At 40.5% G+C, this 22037-nt stretch overlaps 1 protein-coding gene across 2 annotated transcripts; it reads right to left on the minus strand.

Annotated features, from left to right (window-relative positions):
• Positions 1-1822: 1822 nt before the first annotated feature.
• On the minus strand, positions 1823-19460 carry LOC133634613 (cleavage and polyadenylation specificity factor subunit 5). 2 transcript variants are annotated; one of them, XM_062027440.1, is made up of 7 exons: positions 19136-19456; positions 18324-18524; positions 18194-18257; positions 13783-13872; positions 2619-2694; positions 2416-2530; positions 1823-2203 (listed from the first exon to the last, which is right to left on the minus strand). In XM_062027440.1, the coding sequence occupies exons 1-7, from the start codon at positions 19255-19257 to the stop codon at positions 2182-2184; spliced, it is 690 nt and encodes a 229-aa protein (XP_061883424.1). In that variant the 5' UTR covers positions 19258-19456; the 3' UTR covers positions 1823-2181. The 2 variants fall into 2 exon arrangements, with proteins under 2 accessions (XP_061883424.1, XP_061883425.1); XM_062027441.1 differs by lacking the exon at positions 13783-13872 and having other exon boundaries at positions 19136-19460.
• Positions 19461-22037: the final 2577 nt, after the last annotated feature.

Raw genomic sequence — 22037 nt, forward strand, 5'->3', positions numbered from 1 at the left:
TTATTGAAGTGTGTATCAAACTGGTAGCCCTTCGCATTAATCAGTACCCAAGAAGTAGCTCTTGGTTTCAAAAAGGTTGGTGACCCCTGGTCTATACGATATATAGATATCTAATGTATTCATACATTGTTTATGTAGGATATACGCATGTATATGTAACATAATCATATTGTTTCTTCAACTTAAAAATAGCTGACCGTTTTTTTCCCCCTTCTCTGGGCTTATATTCCCAGTTTTGATCTCGGACGTCTGGTCACTTATAGCATATAAGAATATTATATTACTGTTAAGCAAACTATGAATAATAAAACATGTGTCCGTTATCATAGCTACACGTATGACAAAAAAGCGCGTGAAAATGAGTGGTATCACTATTCAGTGAGGTAAAATGAATTAAATGCGCTGACAGTTCATTGCTCCTGCCAAATGAATTGCACTGAGTGGAGCGGATCACCACTCCAAGATGGCGGCCCCGCGTCTCGTCTGCGCCAGTAGGCAGTAGCGCTCGTGCTGCGTCTCCTTATAAGATGTCTATGGTTATGACGTTAGCAGTGAGTTTACAGCCTCACTGATTTAACTACACAGCAAATAAAAGTCATGTTACTTAGCCAATAAACGTTAGCTTACATTCAAAACTTACCCTTCTTTGTGCAACTTCAAATGTCGAACGAAGTTGGAAGTTGTTGCGTCTCCGTCTGTAATATTCGAACTGCGTGATTTGCATACAGCAATTCGTTTTTTGTTGACCAAGTCGTAGTTTTTATACCCGAACGAAACCAACTTTGGTATAAATCTTTCTCACTGGCGCGTTGTTTGACAACTCTTGTTCATTGGTTGTCCTGCAATTTAATTGGCTGAATGCTGTGTGATGAAAACAATGTAGATCTAATTTGATTGGCTGTTGTACTGACACGCAGCACACACGCTGATGGACAGACACGTACAAAATGAAAGCAACGGAGCGCTCCCAAATAACTTTTTAAGCTTTAGGTTTTGGGGAAAGTAGCAAGTCATGTCAAGTCAAAAGGCTCAAGTCCAAGTGAAGTCACAAGTCATTGATGTTAAAGTCTAAGTCGAGTTGCAAGTCTCTTTACATTTTGTCGAGTCTAAAGTCATCAAATTCATGACTCGAGTCTGACTCGAGTCCAAGTCATGTGACTCGAGTCCACACCTCTGTATATTTGTATCATGAATCAATTTAAGTGGACCCCGACTTGAACAAGTTGAAAAACTTATTCGGGTGTTACCATTTAGTGGTCAATTGTACGGAATATGTACTTCACTGTGCAACCTACTAATAAAAGTCTCAATCAATCAATCAATACGCGTTTAAAATGGTAAGTGTATAGTAAACTTACATTTGCTAAAACATTGTCCCACATGCTGTTTTTTTTACAAGAAACATCCCCCATTGTAAATGAATGTACCGGACAGATGTTCCTCCCGTATTTCGTGTTAACATGCCTTCTCAGTGAGTGCGGTTAAGGGATTTGCAGCTAATATTTGAATAAAAACTAAGTGATTGTTGTCACTTAACAATTTAGGCAGCTCAGAGAAACTGTGATTTATATGAATGTTACATTCACACAGAGCTCTGCAAACTGCATTTTTTTAAATGTATATTGCCCTTCACATTAAACATGAGCATCGTACATTAGCCCACTGCTACCCCAGCTGATTTTTAAAAAAGTGCAGCACCTCATATTTCACATAAACCGTTGTATTATGCACCATTGTTAACACTACCAAAGATGTCAAAAATGTCTATAAACATTAAGCAATTACATTTTCTCAGCAAATTTTATAAAAACATATGCAAATACATATTCAAATTTTTTTATTAAAAGAAAAAAACAATACAGTTTAAAATAACAGCAAACACAATGTTATGGTTGGTGTTAATCAAACCTTTTTTGAGAAGGCTTAAAATCAGAAGTGAACATAATGCAAAAGAAATGTGTCTACAACAAAAACTAGCAGTTTATCAAGATAAAAAAAAACATTTGTTTTTCCGCTAACCATCCCTGTGGACTGTCAGAATATTCAGTACGGGACACATTTCTCTGATGTAAAAGTAGAGCCCAAGATGAGAAGTGTATTTCTCCATATTTGTCGCTCATCTTCTCATCAAGTTTCACTTTGACTGAGCTGCACTCACAGAGACAGCCAGATGAACTTCAATTAGTTGTAAAGGAAGTTGAACCTGTGGAAAAAATAAGGGAAAGTGTTTAAGACTCAAGTCAGCAAAGATTCAGAACTTTCCAAATCTCAACTCTAACAGCCGTGCATATTTACATCGTATGGACTTGGATTGTCTACTATACTCATAAAACAAGAGAATAGCAAGGAATACACTCTTTAAGTGTGCTTGAAAAATTTACAATTGCTCAACTTGCATTAATCTCAAAACATTACCGGCTAAGTAGCTGCGGTAAACTGGAAATGATGGGTCCGTATCCAGGGGCGTTGTCGTAAAGCTCGAACAATGGAGCTGCCACCAGTTTGTAATTTTTCGGAACAGCAAATAGTGCTGTAAAAAATTAATCAAAGAAGCCTCATATTTTCATTCATGATTTGTCATTAATTCGGCTTCAAGACCAAAACAAAGTATACCTTACCCTTTTCCTGCAGCTGAACCAGGAACAGTTTTTTATGCTCCTTAGGTTTGGTAATGTGAGCTGGAATGTAAGGATACTGCAAGACAAAAACAAAAGAGTGTCCAAAAGCAACTCATTTTGCTACCAAGGGTAGGGTGGTTGATAGGGGCCACCTCGCAGCAATGTCTTAAACACACACAAAACATACCCAATACAGGGAAAACCAAACAGAAGTACGATGAAACCGGAAGTTTGCATACAACTAGGAAGTAAGCTCCATAGATGTGAATGCTGCCTCTGACGCTGCAGCCCATTGGAACGATGTGTCAATGCGGCCGCCATCTTGAGCAGGGGGAAGCAGTGCCCATTAACAGCATAGAGGCTGGAATATATTCTCTCATAGCATACAGTATCTTGCACCCCTCCCCACGGCGTCTTGTTTGATTTATAGTTCTTCCCTAAGGGTGGTGCCAAACTTGTAATTCTCTTCCAAAACACTAAGGGGCAATGTCTCCAGAAAGAGCAACTGCAGACTAGATACTGTGTATTTCTTTCCTTTGACGAGTGACTATATACAACCACTGAATGCAGCTGAGATAGGCTCCAGCACCCCCGGCAACCCCGAGAGGGACAAGCGGTAGGAAATGGATGGATGGGTGAACCACAAAATCGAAAAATTTGTCTACACTGGAAATAATCATTCACAATAACCAGGTTACTTTTAATGGACATTTTACTTATAAACCTTTGTGAAGATGGACTGTGCAACTTCTGAACAAGTCGCGGCACAGGACGTTGTTTACAACGATATTCAGTCATTCGGGACATGGGACAAAAGAGATCCAACATGTAATTGTAAATAAAGAAAACATTTAAATAACTATTTAAGTTAACGTCATGTTGGTGTTTATCTCTATGGTCATGTTCAGAGTTCACAAATGTTTGTAAATATACCGTGCCTGAAATATTTTTGACGTAAAATGAAAAGTATTGTGTGTGAGAGAAAAAGACGTGTGTGCATGAGAAAGAATGTGTTGGAATTGCACCTGTTAGCACAAAATTTGTAATAAAAGTTAAGTGTTGTACTTTCACTTTGTGACTTCTTCCGGATTCATCAACAACACAATAAGCTAAAAAAACATACATTCAGTAATTATTTTTAGAGCGCACCAAGATTAAATACACAATAACAGTTTTTATGCAAATATTTAATCACTGTGGTTTTATTTCACACAACAACTTGTGCATTTTAAGCACAAGATGGCGGCGCTTCACGGCGGCAGCTTCTTGCGAGCGCTCCTGGAAGTGTAGACCGATTTGGCAAAAATACCCCTCAATTCAGTCAATTTCATGGCTGGCTCACAGCGTGTTCACTCCGTGATCACTTACGACGACTTACGATTCTGGATGTGGAGAGATCGGGCCATTTTGGGCTGAAAGATGCGTGTACGGTGGACCTACTCGCTAGCTTGGGAATTCTTCGCGAGCTACATCCAGCAGTGGCCTTTGAAGCAGCGGCGTCCACTACCAGCGGAGACCGTCAACGAAAGAGACGTAAGCGGTGCGCTCGGAAACAGAAGCGGGGGTGTCGGGCGGGGCTAACAACAAAGCTAAAGGCGTTGTTGTTAGCGGGGCTAACGAAAAAGCTAAATGCTAATCCACAAAGAAGCGCTAATAAGGAGTCTGTTAAGATAGAACTAGCCAGCGCCAGGCTGGATAATCCCTGCACACATAGCAATTCTCTTAGAATAATATACAACTCACATAATGTTTTTTCTGCGTCAGAGGTGGACATGCATTTTACTGAGGTGGCAAACAATCTAAAAATTCCTGTCATATCAATTCCTAGATATGGTTTAAATTATTTAAAGTGCATTACGCATAATAAACGTAACATTATTAATATTGCTACTACGGATACTTTCAACAAAAACTCCTCAAAACAGCCCACTACCTATAATATGGGCTTTTAAAACATAAGGTCATTGTCTTCCAAAACGTTATTAGTTAATGAAGTCATTAGAGACAACAATCTTGATGTCGTTGGTCTAGCCGAGACCTGGCTCAAACCAGACAAATTTTTTGCGCTGGGTGAGGCGTCTCCTCCTGGCTATACGGGAACGCATATTGCCCGTCCCATTAAAAGGGGTGGGGGTGTTGCACTAATATACAACAAAAACTTTAGCCTTACCTCGGACCTAAATAACAAATATAACTCGTTTGAGGTGTTTACTGTGAGGTTTGTCACACCGCTGCCTCTGCACCTGGCTGTCATCTACCGCCCCCCAGGGCCCTATTCGGACTTTATCAATGAATTTTCAGAGTTCGTTGCTGATCTAGTGACGCACGCCGACAATATAATCATAATGGGAGACTTTAACATCCATATGAATACCCCATCGGACCCTCCATGCGTGGCGCTCCAGACTATAATTGATAGCTGTGGTCTTACACAAATAATAAATGAACCCACGCATCGCAACGGTAATACGATAGATCTAGTGCTCGTCAGGGGTGTCACCACCTCCAAAGTTACGATACTCCCGTACACTAAAGTAATGTCCGATCATTACCTTATAAAATTCGAAATTCTGACTCATTGTCAACAAACTAATAATAATAATAATAATAACTACTATAGCAGCCGCAACATTAATGCTGCCACAACGACGACTCTTACTGACCTACTGCCTTCGGTAATGGCACCATTCCCAAATTATGTGGCTCTATTGATAACCTCACTAACAACATTAACGACGCCCTGCGCGACACCATTGATAGTGTAGCACCGCTAAAGCTAAAAAGGGCCCCTAAAAGGCGTACCCCATGGTTTACAGAAGAAACTAAAGCCCAGAAATTATCATGTAGAAAGCTGTAACGCAAATGGCGTGCGACTAAACTTTAGGTTTTCCATCAAGCATGGAGTGATAGTTTAATAACTTATAAACGCATGCTTACCTCAGCAAAAGCTAAATATTACTCAAATCTCATCCACCTCAACAAAAATGATCCTACATTTTTGTTTAGTACAGTAGCATCGCTAACCCAACAAGGGACTCCTCCCAGTAGCTCCACCCACTCAGCAGATGACTTTATGAATTTCTTTAATAAGAAAATTGAAGTCATTAGAAAAGAGATTAAAGACAATGCATCTCAGCTACAACTGGGTTCTATTAACAAAGATACGACTGTATATACGACGGACACTGCCCTCCAAAATAGTTTCTCCCTTTTTGATGAAATAACATTGGAGGAATTGTTCAAATGTGTAAATGGGACAAAACAAACAACATGTTTACTTGACCCAATTCCTGGGAAACTTATCAAGGAGCTTTTTGTTTTATTAGGTCCATCAGTGTTAAATATTATAAACTTATCACTTTCCTCTGGTACTGTTCCCCTAGCATTCAAAAAAGCGGTTATTCATCCTCTACTCAAAAGACCTAACCTCGATCCTGACCTCATGGTGAACTACCGGCCGGTGTCCCACCTTCCGTTTATCTCGAAAATCCTCGAAAAAATTGTTGCACAGCAGCTAAATGAACACTTAGCGTCTAACAATCTCTGTGAACCTTTTCAATCAGGTTTCAGGGCAAATCACTCTACAGAGACAGCCCTCGCAAAAATGACTAATGATCTATTGCTAACGATGGATTCTGATGCGTCATCTATGTTGCTGCTTCTTGATCTTAGCGCCGCTTTCGATACTGTTGATCATAATATTTTATTAGAGCGTATCAAAACGCATATTGGGATGTCAGACTTAGCCTTGTCTTGGTTTAACTCTTATCTTACTGACAGGATGCAGTGTGTCTCCCATAACAATGTGACCTCGGACTATGTTAAGGTAACGTGCGGAGTTCCCCAGGGTTCGGTTCTTGGCCCTGCACTCTTTAGTATTTACATGCTGCCGCTAGGTGACATCATACGCAAATACGGTGTTAGCTTTCACTGTTATGCGGATGACACCCAACTCTACATGCCCCTAAAGCTGACCAACACGCCGGATTGTAGTCAGCTGGAGGCGTGTCTTAATGAAATTAAACAATGGATGTCCGCTAACTTTTTGCAACTCAACGCTAAGAAAACGGAAATGCTGATTATCGGTCCTGCTCAACACCGATATCTATTTAATAATACCACCTTAACATTTGACAACCAAACAATTAAACAAGGCGACTCGGTAAAGAATCTAGGTATTATCTTCGACCCAACTCTCTCGTTTGAGTCACACATTAAGAGTGTTACTAAAACGGCCTTCTTTCATCTCCGTAATATCGCTAAAATTCGTTCCATTTTGTCCACAAACGATGCTGAGATCATTATCCATGCGTTCGTTACATCTCGTCTCGATTACTGTAACGTTTTATTTTCGGGCCTCCCTATGTCTAGCATTAAAAGATTACAGATGGTACAAAATGCGGCTGCTAGACTTTTGACAAAAACAAGAAAGTTTGATCATATTACGCCTATACTGGCTCACTTGCACTGGCTTCCTGTGCACCTAAGATGCGACTTTAAGGTTTTACTACTTACGTATAAAATACTACACGGTCAAGCTCCTGCTTATCTTGCCGATTGTATTGTACCATATGTCCCGGCAAGGAATCTGCGTTCAAAGAACTCCGGCTTATTAGTGATTCCCAGAGCCCAAAAAAAGTCTGCAGGCTATAGAGCGTTTTCTATTCGGGTTCCAATATTATGGAATGCCCTCCCGGTAAAAGTTAGAGATGCTACCTCAGTAGAAGCATTTAAGTCTCATCTTAAAACTCATTTGTATACTCTAGCCTTTAAATAGACTCCCTTTTTAGACCAGTTGATCTGCCGTTTCTTTTCTTTTCTTTTCTACTCTGTTCCGGGGTGGACCGCTAGCCTGTTCATCGGATGGGGACATCTCTACGCTGCTGACCCGTCTCCGCTCGGGATGGTTCCTGCTGGCCCCACCATGGACTGGACTTTCGCTGATGTGTTGGACTTTCACAATATTATGTCAGACCCACTCGACATCCATTGCTTTCGGTCTCCCCTAGAGGGGGGGGGGGTTACCCACATATGCGGTCCTCTCCAAGGTTTCTCATAGTCATTCACATTGACGTCCCACTGGGGTGAGTTTTCCTTGCCCGTATGTGGGCTCTGTACCGAGGATGTCGTTGTGGCTTGTACAGCCCTTTGAGACACTTGTGATTTAGGGCTATATAAATAAACATTGATTGATTGATTGAAGTCTGCTCGCCTGTGTTCAGGGACCCTCCCTGGCAAAAACTGACTAATCACAGCTCTGCGTCCTGCGTCACCGGCGACGCAAACCTAGGATTTTTGGGAGGTGTACGTAGTCTACGCGGGGGGCTACGCAGGGGGAGAAGGGACAACGGCGTCGCTTACGCAAGTTACGCGAGAGTATACACCAAGCTTTAACCAACTGAGACAGAGGTCTACCAATGGTCAAAACAAAGCTAAACAAATGTACACTGGTCTGACGCAAACCCTGCTCAAGATGGTAGCCCTATTGAAGTGTCTGACAAGCCTGAAATCGACATCTATGTATAATAGATATGAGTAAGCCCTAGCAGTGGCGCAAATAGATGAGCGAGATGGCCAGAAAAAAGCTGGTGCAGTGAAAAGGTAAATTTTCTGTATTAAAACCTTTTTTTACACAATATTAGCGAGCTACCGTTTTATTGAGTTGTAATTTCCCAGTATTGGATGTGTTTTAGGGGTTTGTGTGTGTTTTGGACACTGCTGTGCATTTACTACACACTTGTATTGTGTTTTGTGAAGTTGCATGTGTTTTGGCGGTTTGACCTTGGACTTCCACTGGATGCGTAATGGCTGCGGAACGGCGGCTGTTTCTTTTAGTTTCCATTCAAGTCAATGTGTCGATTTCCACTGCTGCTGAACCCATTGCGCACAATGTGGCACCATGCCGGGTGCCATCCCGCATACCTGCGCTAAATATACACAGAGCTTCTTCTATATTTGCCCGACTGTTAAATAAGGCGTATCAATTTATTTAAAATCTGCTTGTGTGGGACCTTCTCTCCCACACAAGCATGAAAGACGAGCGTGGTATCTACCGAGCTAAAAGCCCGGGCCATCAACCCGATAGCCAGCACTGCTCTTGAGGTTGTCAGAGAGTGAGATTTATACATATGCATAAACAAAAAATTAATTCTCCGGTTGACTTTCATAATAAAATACTCGTGTTTAAGTCAGATCATATTATAAACTTTAAAACATTGTAATGGGCAAGCCAGACCTGAAGTCAATTTGTCATGTCCACAAATTGATGAGGACATGCTAATTCGGGACGTCCAAAATCAATTAATCATTTTACAGGCATATTCTGGACAGCTATATGGGGGCCTGTGTCAAATACCAGGGTCAAGGAAGCAGGAGCAGGTTTAATGAGAGTTGAATGATGTGTGTGTGTGTGTGTGTGTGTGTGTGTGTGTGTACGTTTGCCAGGGATGATGTTACTGTTGTGTTGTTACTACAAATAAAGAAACAATTACTGTCATCTGTTCCACAAGTCAAGTTAATGCCACCTGTGGGTATTGATGGACGGCAAAGCTCGAAAACGGCCTTCATTCATCTCCGTAATATCGCTAAAATTTGTTCCATTTTGTCCAGTAGCAACGCTGAGATCATTATTCATACGTTCGTTACATCTGGTCTTGATTACTGTAACATATTATTAAAGATTACAGTTGGTACAAAATGCAACTGCTAGACTTTTGACAAGAACAAGAAAGTTTGATCATACAAACCCTGTTTCCATACGAGTTGGGAAATTGTGTTAGATGTAAATATAAACGGAATACAATGATTTGCAAATCCTTTTCAACCCATATTCAATTGAATGCACTACAAAGACAAGATATTTGATGTTCAAACTCAAACTTAGAATTTCATGGCTGCAACACGTGCCAAAGTAGTTGGGAAAGGGCATGTTCACCACTGTGTTACATGGCCTTTCCTTTTAACAACACTCAGTAAACGTTTGGGAACTGAGGAGACACATTTTTTAAGCTTCTCAGGTGGAATTCTTTCCCATTCTTGCTTGATGTACAGCTTAAGTTGTTCAACAGTCCGGGGGTCTCCGTTGTGGTATTTTAGGCTTAATAATGCGCCACACATTTTCAATGGGAGACAGGTCTGGACTACAGGCAGGCCAGTCTAGTACCCGCACTCTTTTACTATGAAGCCACGTTGATGTAACACGTGGCTTGGCATTGTCTTGCTGAAATAAGCAGGGGCGTCCATGGTAACGTTGCTTGGATGGCAACATATGTTGCTCCAAAACCTGTATGTATCTTTCAGCATTAATGGCGCCTTCACAGATGTGTAAGTTACCCATGTCTTTCGGCACTAATACACCCCCATACCATCACAGACGCTGGCTTTTCAACTTTGTGCCTATAACAATCTGGATGGTTCTTTTCCTCTTTGGTCCGGAGGACACGACGTCCACAGTTTCCAAAAACAATTTCAAATGTGGACTCGTCAGACCACAGAACACTTTTCCACTTTGTATCAGTCCATCTTAGATGAGCTCAGGCCCAGCGAAGCTGACGGCGTTTCTGGGTGTTGTTGATAAACGGTTTTCGCCTTGCATAGGAGAGTTTTAACTTGCACTTACAGATGTAGCGACCAACTGTAGTTACTGACAGTGGGTTTCTGAAGTGTTCCTGAGCCCATTTGGTGATATCTTTTACACACTGATGTCGCTTGTTGATGCAGTACAGCCTGAGGGATCGAAGGTCACGGGCTTAGCTGCTTGCGTGCAGTTATTTCTCTAGATTCTCTGAACCCTTTGATGATATTACGGACCGTAGATGGTGAAATCCCTAAATTCCTTGCAATGGCTGGTTGAGAAAGGTTTTTCTTTAACTGTTCAACAATTTGCTCACGCATTTGTTGACAAAGTGGTGACCCTCTCCCCCTCCTTGTTTGTGAATGACTGAGCATTTCATGGAATCTACTTTCATACCCAATCAAGGCACCCACCTGTTCCCAATTTGCCTGTTCACCTGTGGGATGTTCCAAATAAGTGTTTGATGAGCATTCCTCAACTTTATCAGTATTTATTGCCACCTTTCCCAACTTCTTTGTCACGTGTTGCTGGCATCAAATTCTAAAGTTAATGATTATTTGCAACAAAAAAAAAGTTTAACAGTTTGAACATCAAATATGTTGTCTTTGTAGCATATTACACTGAATATGGGTTAAAAATGATTTGCAAATCATTGTATTCCGTTTATATTTACATCTAACACAATTTCCCAACTCATATGGAAACGGGGTTTGTATTACGCCTATACTGGCTCACCTGCACTGGCTTCCTGTGCACTTAAGATGTGACTTTAAGGTTTTACTACTTACGTATAGAATACTAAAGCGTCTAGCTCCATCCTATCTTGCTGATTGCATTGTACCATATGTCCCGGGAAGAAATCTGCGTTCAAAGAACTCCTGCTTATTAGTGATCCCCAGAGCCCAAAAAAAGTCTGAGGGCTATAGAGCGTTTTCTATTCGGGCTCCAGTACTCTGGAATGCCCTCCCGGTAACAGTTACAGATGCTATCTCAGTAGAAGCATTTAAGTCCCGTCTTAAAACTCATTTGTATACTTTAGCCTTTAAATAGACCCCCTTTTAGACCAGTTGATCTGCCGTCTCTTTTCTGCTCGGCACAGATTCGGAGACCACAGGTGACGCGCTAGCTGTCCAAAGTCGGGACCCAGGGTGGACCACTCATCTGTGCATCAGTTGGGGACGTCTCTGCGCTGCTGACCTGTCTCCACTCAAGATGATCTCCTGCTGGCCCCACTATGGACTGGACTCTCACACTATTTTGCTAGATCCACTCGACATTCATTACACCAGTCGCCCAGGGGGGGACGAGGGGGTCCCCACATCTGCGGTCCCCTCCAAGGTTTCTCATTGTAATCCCATTGGGTTGAGTTTTTTCTTGCCTTGATGTGGGATCTGAGCCGATGATGTCGTTGTGGCTTGTGCAGCCCTTTGAGACACTCGTGATTTAGGGCTATATAAATAAACTTTAATTGATTGATTGAGATGTTTCGCGGTGTTGCTGTTCAGCGGCCGTTACATACAGTCGTGGTCAAAAGTGTACATATACTTGTAAAGAACATAATGTCATGGCTGTCTTGAGTTTCCAATAATTTCTACAACTCTTATTTTTTTGTGATAGAGTGATTGGAGCACATACTTGTTTGTCACGAAAAACATTAATGAAGTTTGGTTCTTTTATGAATTTATTATGGGTCTACTGAAAATGTGACCAAATCTGCTGGGTCAAAAATATACATACAGCAATGTTAATAGTTGGTTCCATGTCCCTTGGCAAGTTTCACAGCAATAAGGCGCTTTTGGTAGCCATCCATAAGCTTCTGGTTGAATTTTTGACCACTCCTCTTGGCAAAATTGGTGCAGTTCAGCTAAATTTGTTGGTTTTCTGACATGGACTTGTTTCTTCAGCATTGTCCACATGTTCTCAATGGGGTTTAAGTCAGGACTTGGGAAGGCCATTTTAAAACCTTAATTCTAGCCTGATTTAGCCATTCCTCTATCACTTTTGACGTGTGTTTGGGGTCATTGTCCTGTTGGAACGCCGAACTGCGCCCAAAACCCAACATCCGGGCTGATGATTTTAGGTTGTCCTGAATAATTTGGAGGTAATCCTCCTTTTTCATTGTCCCATTTACTCTTTGTAAAGCACCAGTTCCATTAGCAGCAAAACAGGCCCAGAGCATAATACTACCACCACCATGCTTGACGGTAGGTTTGGTGTTCCTGGGATTAAAGGCCTCGCATTTTCTCCTCCAAACATATTGCTGGGTATTGTGGCCGAACAGCTCAATTTTTGTTTCATCTTACCACAGAACTTTCCTCCAGAAGGTTTTATCTTTGTCCATGTGATCAGCAGCAAAATTTAAACGAGCCTTAAGGTGTCGCTTTTGGAGCAAGGGTTTTCTTCTTTCATGGTAGCCTCTCAGTCCATGGCGATGCAAAACACGCTTGACTGTGGACGCTGACACCTGTGTCAATTCACCTGTGTCAATTCATTGCAGACCTGCTTTTTGGTGGTTCTCGTTTGACTCTTGATCATCCTGACCAATTTTCTCTCAGCAGCAGGTGATAGCTTGCATTTTCTTCCTGATCGTGGCAGTGACAAAACTGTGTCATGCACTTTATACTTACGAACAATTGTCTGCACAATTGCTCTTGGGACCTTAAGCTGCTTTAAAATGGCCCTAAGTGACTTTCCTGACTTGTTCAAGTCAATAATTAGTTTTTCCAGATCTGCGCAGAGTTCCTTTGACTTTCCCATTGTCACGTTTGTAACCGAGTCTAATGACTGCATCACATGAGCCCTATTTAAATGGCCTCAGAGAAGTAAACAGGTGTCGTCAATTATAATCATTCACATAAAGTTAAGAGGCCACGCCATGAAGCTAATTTCATTTGATTGTAACTTTTCTACATCACCAAAATTGATAATGTATGTTGCTGTATGTATACTTTTGACCAAGCAGATTTGGTCACATTTTCAGTAGACCCATAATAAATTCTTAAAAGAACCAAACTTCATGAATGTTTTTTGTGACAAACAAGTATGTGCTCCAATCACTATCACAAAAAAAATAAGAGTTGCAGAAATTATTGGAAACTCAAGACAGCCATGACATTATGTTCTTTACAAGTGTATGTAAACTTTTGACCACGACCATATATCAAATGGGCAGGACCTAGTTTATTTACTTCTGCTCCTCTGGAAAGACAGAATAAACTGTTTGTTTTTAGCTTTACTACAACTCCTCTTATCACATGATTACTCGCTGATTCATGAGATCTTGTAAAATACTCTGCTACTTTGATGCGTGGCAGATCCACATTAATGCGCATTAGAACGGCAGCGGGGACTGGCGGACGACAGAGACGTTCCGTGGCAGCGCTGTTTAGCAGCCGTTACGCATCCAGTGGAAATAACAGTGAGTGTGCCTTGGTCATAGCTGCGTGTTTGCCCCATTTGGCCGCACAGTAGAAATGTCACACGATTCCACATTCTGGGTTTCCTGACAATAACAACATTTTCTCACTAGATAGTTAGATAAGACTAAATCTGAAACTATTGCTATAAATCTTGTGGATGGAATGTACAGACCTGTGGAGGCTCAAAGTTAGGGCGCCACCAGTTGCCAATGCTGTCGTCAATTGCCCACTCCTGTTTCACTCCATCTTGCCGTCCAAGAATCTAATGGGCAATTAAGTAACAATATCAACACTGCAATCAATGCAGACAAACAGACAGCATAACCTGTAACTAAGGATGGGAATTGATAACATTTTTCCAGTTCCAATTCCACTTTCGATTCTGCTTAACAATTTGGTTCCTTAACGGTGCTCTTATCGAATGTTATTTGGGGAAAAAAAGAAAAAAAGGTGGAATAGCCTAATTTTGTTTAGTTTGGAGGTAACATGACCTTGGAAAGCCTACAGTGAGGTCACATACGTAGCATAGAAGAAAAAAAATTTACTTAAAGTAATAAAAAATTTAATAGTAGAATTTAACAAAATAAATAATGTAGAAATGACAAGAATGTAACATGTGATATTAACTTATTACATGCAATGTGAGATATGTCAAGCCATTATAGGTTATAATTTTGAAAATTGTGGCTTATAGTTTATGCAAACCTTTAATTGAAAATCTCAGAAAATGTGGTGTTTCAAAAAGTGTAAGCCAAGATCACCAAAATTATAAAGGCTTGACATATCTCACTTCGCATGTAATAAGTTAATATCACATATTAGTTTCATATTTGAAGTTAATTGGTGACATAAATTGACTTGTCTACAATATTCACATTTTTTTAGTTTAACCTGTATAATATAATGACTTAGAGCAAATCTGGTGCAGTCAACTTCTCTGACTACAATTGAACGTTCACCAACTGAAAATTAGGAGTGTCTACTGTAGCAAATTGACCACAAACTTAGTCGCTGCTCCGTGACGTTCGTCTAGCGGCAGACGTGAACTGGAGCGGGAACAGCCCGCCACGGAGCCGGTCAAAATCTGTTTCTCATCATCTACAAAACCCAAAACCAGTGAAGTTGGCACGTTGTGTAAATCGTAAATAAAAACAGAATACAATGATTTGCAAATCCTTTTCAACCTATATTCAATTGAATAGACTGCAAAGACAAAACTTTGTTATGTTTTGCAAACATTAGCTTATTTGGAATTTGATGCCTGCAACATGTTTCAAAAAATCTGGCACAAGTGGCAAAAAGACTGAAAAAGTTGAGGAATGCTCATCAAACACTTATTTGGAACATCCTACATGTGAACAGGCTAATTGGGAACAGGTGGGTGCCATGATTGGATATAAAAGCAGCTTCCATGAAATGCTCAGTCATTCACAAACAGGGATGGGGCAAGGGTCACCACTTTGTGAACAAATGCGTGAGCAAATTGTCGAACAGTTTAAGAACAACATTTCTCAATGAACTATTGCAAGGAATTTAGGGATTTCACCATCTACAGTCCGTAATATCAACGATAGGTTCAGAGAATCTGGAGAAATCATTGCGCGTAAGAGGCAAAGCTGAAACTCAACATTAAATGCCTGTGACCTTCGATCCCTCAGGCATCAAAAACCGACATCAGTGTGTAAAGGATATCATGGGCTCAGGAACACTTCAGAAAACCACTGTCAGTAACTACAGTTTGTTGCTACATCAGTAAGTGCAAGTTAAAACTCTACTATGCAAAGCGAAAGCCATTTATCAACAACACCCAAAAACACCACGGCTTCGCTAGGCCCGAGCTCATCTACGATGGACTGATGCAAAGTGGAAAAGTGTTCTGTGGTCTGACAAGTCCACATTTCAAATTGTTTTTGGAAACTGTGGACGTCGTGTCGTCCGGAACAAAGAGGAAAAGAACCATCTGGATTGTTCGAGGCGCAAAGTTCAAAAGCCAGCATCTGTGATGGTATGGGGGTGTATTAGTGCCCAAGGCATGGGTAATTTACACATCTGTGAAGGCACCATTAATGCTGAAAGGTACATACAGGTTTTAGAGCAACATAGTTTGCCATCCAAGCAACGTTATCATATCTTATTTCGGCAAGACAATGCCAAGCCACGTGGTACAACAGCGTGGCTTCATAGTAAAAGAGTGCGAGTACTAGACTGGCCTGCTTGTAGTCCAGACCTGTCTCCCGTTGAAAATGTGTGGCGCAATATAAAGCCTAAAATACCCCGGACTGTTGAACAACTTAAGTTGTACATCAAGCAAGAATGGGAAAATAATCACACCTGAAAAGAGTGTTGTTAAAAGGAAAGGCCATGTAACACAGTGGTAAAAATGCCCCTGTGCCAACTTTCTTGCAATGTGTTGCTGCCATAAGAGTTAATGATTATTTGCAAAACAAAAATTAAGTTTCTCAGTTCAAAAATTAAATATCTTGTCATTGCAGTCTGTGTAATTGAATATAAGTTGAAAAGGATAGGTTGATTGGCAACACTAAATTGTCCCTAGTGTGTGAATGTGTGTGTGAATGTTGCCTGTCTATCTGTGTTGGCCCTGCGATGAGGTGGCGAATTGTCCAGGGTGTACCCTGCCTACCGCCAGAATGCAGCTGAGATAAGCTGCAGCACCCCCCGCGACCCAGAAAGGACAAGCGGTAGAAAATGGATGAATAACAAGGATTTGCAAATCATTGTATTGTTTTTATTTACAAATTACACAACGTGCCAACTTCACTGGTTTTGGGTTTTGTAAATGAGAAGGCATTCATTTCAATTTACCAAATTAACGGTAACATGATAGGCGGTGAGTTAAAGGCCTACTGAAACCCACTACTACCGACCACGCAGTCTGATAGTTTATATATCAATGATGAAATCTTAACATTGCAACACATGCCAATACGGCCGGTTTAACTTATAAAGTGCAATTTTAAATTTCCCGCGAAACTTCCGGTTGAAAACGTCTATGTATGATGACGTATGCGCGTGACGTCAATCATTGAAACGGAAGTATTCGGACACCATTGTATCCAATACAAAAAGCTCTGTTTTCATCGCAAAATTACACAGTATTCTGGACATCTGTGTTGGTGAATCTTTTGCAATTTGTTTAATGAACAATGAAGACTGCAAAGAAGAAAGCTGTAGGTGGGATCGGTGTATTAGCGGCTGGCTGCAGCAACACAAACAGGAGGACTTTGACTTGGATAGCAGACGCGCTATCCGACGCTAGCCGCCGACCGCATCGATGATCGGGTGAAGTCCTTCGTCGCTCCGTCGATCGCTGGAACGCAGGTGAGCACGGGTGCTGATGAGCAGATGAGGGCTGGCTGGCGTAGGTGGATAGCTAATGTTTTTAGCATAGCTCTGTGAGGTCCCGTAGCTAAGTTAGCTTCAATGGCATCGTTAGCAACAGCATTGTTAAGCTTTGCCAGGCTGGAAAGCATTAACCGTGTAGTTACAGGTCCATGGTTTAATAGTATTGTTGATTTTCTGTCTATCCTTCCAGTCAGGGGTTTATTTCTTTTGTTTCTATCTGCAGTTAAACCCGATGCTATCACGTTAGCTCCGTAGCTAAAGTGCTTCGCCGATGTATTGTCGTGGAGATAAAAGTCACTGTGAATGTCCATTTCGCGTTCTCGACTCTCATTTTCAAGAGGATATAGTATCCGAGGTGGTTTAAAATACAAATCCGTGATCCACAATAGAAAAAGGACAAAGTGTGGAATCCAATGAGCCTGTACCTAAGTTACGGTCAGAGTGAAAAAAGATACGTACTGCACTGCACTCTAGTCCTTCACTCTCACGTTCCTCATCCACGAATCTTTCATCCTCGCTCAAATTAATGGGGTAATCGTCGCTTTCTCGGTCCGAATCGCTCTCGCTGCTGGTGTAAACAATGGGGAAATGTGAGGAGCCTTTCAACCTGCGACGTCACGCTACTTCCGGTACAGGCAAGGCTTTTTTTTATCAGCGACCAAAAGTTGCGAACTTTATCGTCGATGTTCTCTACTACATCCTTTCAGCAAAAATATGGCAATATCGCGAAATGATCAAGTATGACACATATAATGGATCTGCTATCCCCGTTTAAATAAAAAAAATTCATTTCAGTAGGCCTTTAATACCTGCTGTATTCAGATGACGTGCTAGCATTACTGGTGCCTGGGATGAGATTGGAGCGGTTAAAAAACGTGACTTTCATTCACGCTTGTGTGTTCAAATGTTCCAGCATATTGCTCATCTGTTCTCCTCTTGATGAAATAGCAGCCTTATAATTATTACAAGTAGCGCTATTGCAATCTTTTCTCGTAAAATGTTTGCGTTTGTTTCGACCAGGCAACGCCATCTTGAAATCTAACATCACTACACAGCACGCACGTGTTGTAATGACGCCATCCCCACACAGAAGCATTAATTAGAGAATTGCTTGAAAAAATTGCAAGCGATTCCAAGGAATTGATACACTGGGAACCGGTTCTGAACAAGAACCAGTTTTTTAATTCCCATCCCTACTGTAACTGTGCCAATTTAGATACCTCGGTCATCAGGCGTTTCAAACCCACCACCTCATCTTCTCCAGCACTCAACTCACCACCAGGCCTGCAGGAGAAAAACAAAACATCAGACAACACCTCGGGTTGACTCCTCTGAACAAGAACACCTCACAGCTTGAAGAAAGTGGTGCCCAGCTGAAGAAGTAAAACATGTGGGAGCCTGTGCTCGTGGACAATGAGGACACCCTCCACTGTCCTCCTCATTCCTTGCTTGTCAAACTCATCACGCATCCGCTGGAACCTGGCCGCCACAGAGTTGTCCTTCTCATACAGGGGCTCCTTGGTCCCAAACGTGTAGTTAGTGAGAGGGTATCTGAAAACACATATGACGGGCCATCATGACGCTATCGGAATGAAAAATTATCAGCTCCATTTTCATTTAATTGTTTCCACCGCAGGTCAGAAAGTGAATATAACATAACATATTTTAATGCGTACTATCGAGACCCCAGAAACTCTCAGTTGTTCTTGATTTTTTTTCCAAAAATTTGGGTCACAAATTAATATTTATATACATGAATTGTATATATTATTAGAAACAAAACTCAATATGACAGTACACAACTGCAAACTACAACCACATGAATAAATCAACACCTAAGTAATGAAACTCATTGTAAAAGCATAACGATGCATTTTAAATTTGACTCCCCCTTTGAAATGTATGACAACTAAAGTATATAATTCAAGGCCAGAATGTAAAAACATCAAATTAACTAAAATAATGATTCTTAAAAAATAACAGCCACATCTATCAATCAACAATTACATCCGAGGCTACGTGCAGCCAATTAATAATGGCGTGGCACTGCTTTGCAACGCTTGGTATACATTTAAATGCTTGATTTGAACAATGTACACATTTAGTCTCATTTTATTATGTTTAAATTATTAATGTACCCCACACATAAACGTATAACTCACAGGTTGATAGTTCTCTCCAGGGTGAGAGGCTTCGCCGGGGCAGGCATGTATTTGCTTCCAAACGGAGCGCTTCCACCGCGCGGCCAACCTGAGTTCGAGCGACTGGGAGGCACAACAGACATCGCTTATGTGCGCACAGTTAGGTTAAACCTCCCCGTAGATGTAATTCAATCTAAATCTGCTTTATATATCACAGGAAAATGTAGTTTACAACGCAAAAAGAAAATACTACAATGGAGAGAACACAACAATCACTCGACCGTCGTTCCCCTCGTCCCTCCTTTTCCGGGTGAAATGCTATTTTCTGCAGGGTGCTGCCGCCAGCGACACCTACTGGTTGGGATAATTAACACATTTCGTTAGGCACTTTGGGAAGCTCTTTTTGTTTTTTCTAAGTAGGCAGAAACCTGTTTTGGTAGTTGTTGGTTAAATATGTTGTATAAATATATAATATTTGTTTAAATATTGTGCATGTTATAAACAAAATGGACTGTTGTTTCATCTGACCCACCAGCAATCAATCCATTGATATTTTCTCAGTTGGGCTGCAACTTCGTATTTTTCGCCATAATGAGTCTCATAGTGGCGAAACGTGTTGCATACAGACAAAGTGCATATGTTCCGAATTAGCCTCTGGGAATGAACATAAATATTAATTAAATAGCTTTTTTATAACACTCGAGCCACGTTTCTCCATTTTGACAGGCATTTTAGCTAACAGCAGATGGCGGCTACTCGGGAGTACATGGAGAGTTTCAAAAACGCATATTTGGGGTTAAAACCATCTCCATCCACACAAGTGTAGTTTCAAAACTGTTTATATCTACACACAAACGCATACACTTGTATCATGCACATTTTGTCCAATCAGAAGGCTGAAAAAAGCAGCAATAGCTGACTTGGTGGCATTACAACTCTATTATGTTCAGGGGCGTCACAAACGGCTAACAAAGACTTAGAAATTATTAATTGTTATTATTATTATTTCAATCGGTTTATTTTCAATCTGTGTTCAGTACAACAACAAACATGGGTTTGCACAGTGACATTTTGTTTACAGCATCAACAAGAAACAATTACTTGGTGGATGGAAGCATCAAAGAATGCCGTCTGTTTTTAAGAGTGGCAAATCGGTCTATCACTCTGTTGTGACTCAGATGCTGAAGCTCGTTTTTTTCAATTGACATGACTGCAAGACTGAAGTCTTTTCTGACCCATTGTTTGACGCAGCCAGGAATGCAGCCGACGCAGTGCACTAAGGGACCTCTTACTTTATATAGATTCTACAAGAAACACAAAACTTAAAAACTAAATTATTTACAATTGCAGACACAAGGTTTCGTGCAGCTTCACTCATTGTAAAGGAAGACGGAAGTCCACTCAGGAGAAAAATTACTACAAAGATGGTGTCTGGGTTTTTCTTATATATATATATATATATATATATATATATATATATATATATATATATATATATATATATATATATATATATATATATAAAGTCTTTCATACATATGCTGTATATATATATATATATATATATATATATATATATATATATATATATATATATATATATATACATATACATATATATATGTATATATATATATATATATATATATATATATATATATATATATATATATATATATATATATATATATACATATATATATATATATATATATATATATATATATATATATATATATATATATATATATATATATATATATAAAGTCTTTCATACATATGCTGTATATATATATATATATAGGGACGGCGTGGCGAAGTTGGTAGAGTGGCCGTGCCAGCAATCGGACGGTTGCTGGTTACTGGGGTTCAATCCCCACCTTCTACCATCCTAGTCGCGTCCGTTGTGTCCTTGGGCAAGACACTTCACCCATGCTCCTGATGGCTGCTGGTTAGCGCCTTGCATGGCAGCTCCTGCCATCAGTGTGTGAATGGGTGAATGTGGAAATACTGTCAAAGCGCTTTGAGTACCTTGAAGGTAGAAAAGCGCTATACAAGTATAACCCATTTATCATTATAATTATTATATATATATGAAAGACTTAAAGGTATACTAGAGGATGTTGTGGATCATGTTGACTATTGCCAAGTCTATAAAATCTGCTACACCGCCCTGATACCGAAGTACATGTCAAACTACTTCCTTAACGTAAATGACCGCCATAACCACAACACCAGAGGGAGCTCCACTAACCACGTTAAACCCAGATTCCGATCTAACAAAGGTCTTAACTCATTCTCTTTCTATGCCACATCAATGTGGAATGCGCTCCCAACAGGTGTAAAAGAAAGTGCATCTCTATCCTCCTTCAAAACCGCACTAAAAGAACACCTCCAGGCAACTTCAACCCTAAACTAATACCCTCCCTTTCACATCATACCTTTTCGGATTGTAAATAATCAAATGTAGACACTTTTTCTTATACTTTTTCTTATACTTTCTGATCCCTCTCTCTGTGTCCACGATCTGCTGTACATATCCTACCAAGTCAGTCCTACACTGTTCCAATGTCCATTTCTCTGATGATGCAATTGTTGATGACTGAAGTGTTGATACCAACCAATCCTAAACCAGCCCCCCCCCCCCCCCCCCCACCCCTCCATATCCCACACCCCGGATTGTAAATAATGTAAATTGTATATAATCTGATGATTATCTTGTGTGATGACTGTATTATGAAAATAGTATATATCTGTATCATGAATCAAGTTGGAAAACTTATTCGGGTGTTACCATTTAGTGGTCAATTGTACGGAATATGTACTTCACTGTGCAATCTACTAATAAAAGTTTCAATCAATCAAAAAAAAATCTCAGATGATGCAATTGTTGATGACTGAAGTGCTGATATCAGCCAAACCT

This window comes from Entelurus aequoreus, linkage group LG02 (assembly GCF_033978785.1).
Source record: "Entelurus aequoreus isolate RoL-2023_Sb linkage group LG02, RoL_Eaeq_v1.1, whole genome shotgun sequence".
Classification (NCBI taxonomy): domain Eukaryota; kingdom Metazoa; phylum Chordata; class Actinopteri; order Syngnathiformes; family Syngnathidae; genus Entelurus; species Entelurus aequoreus.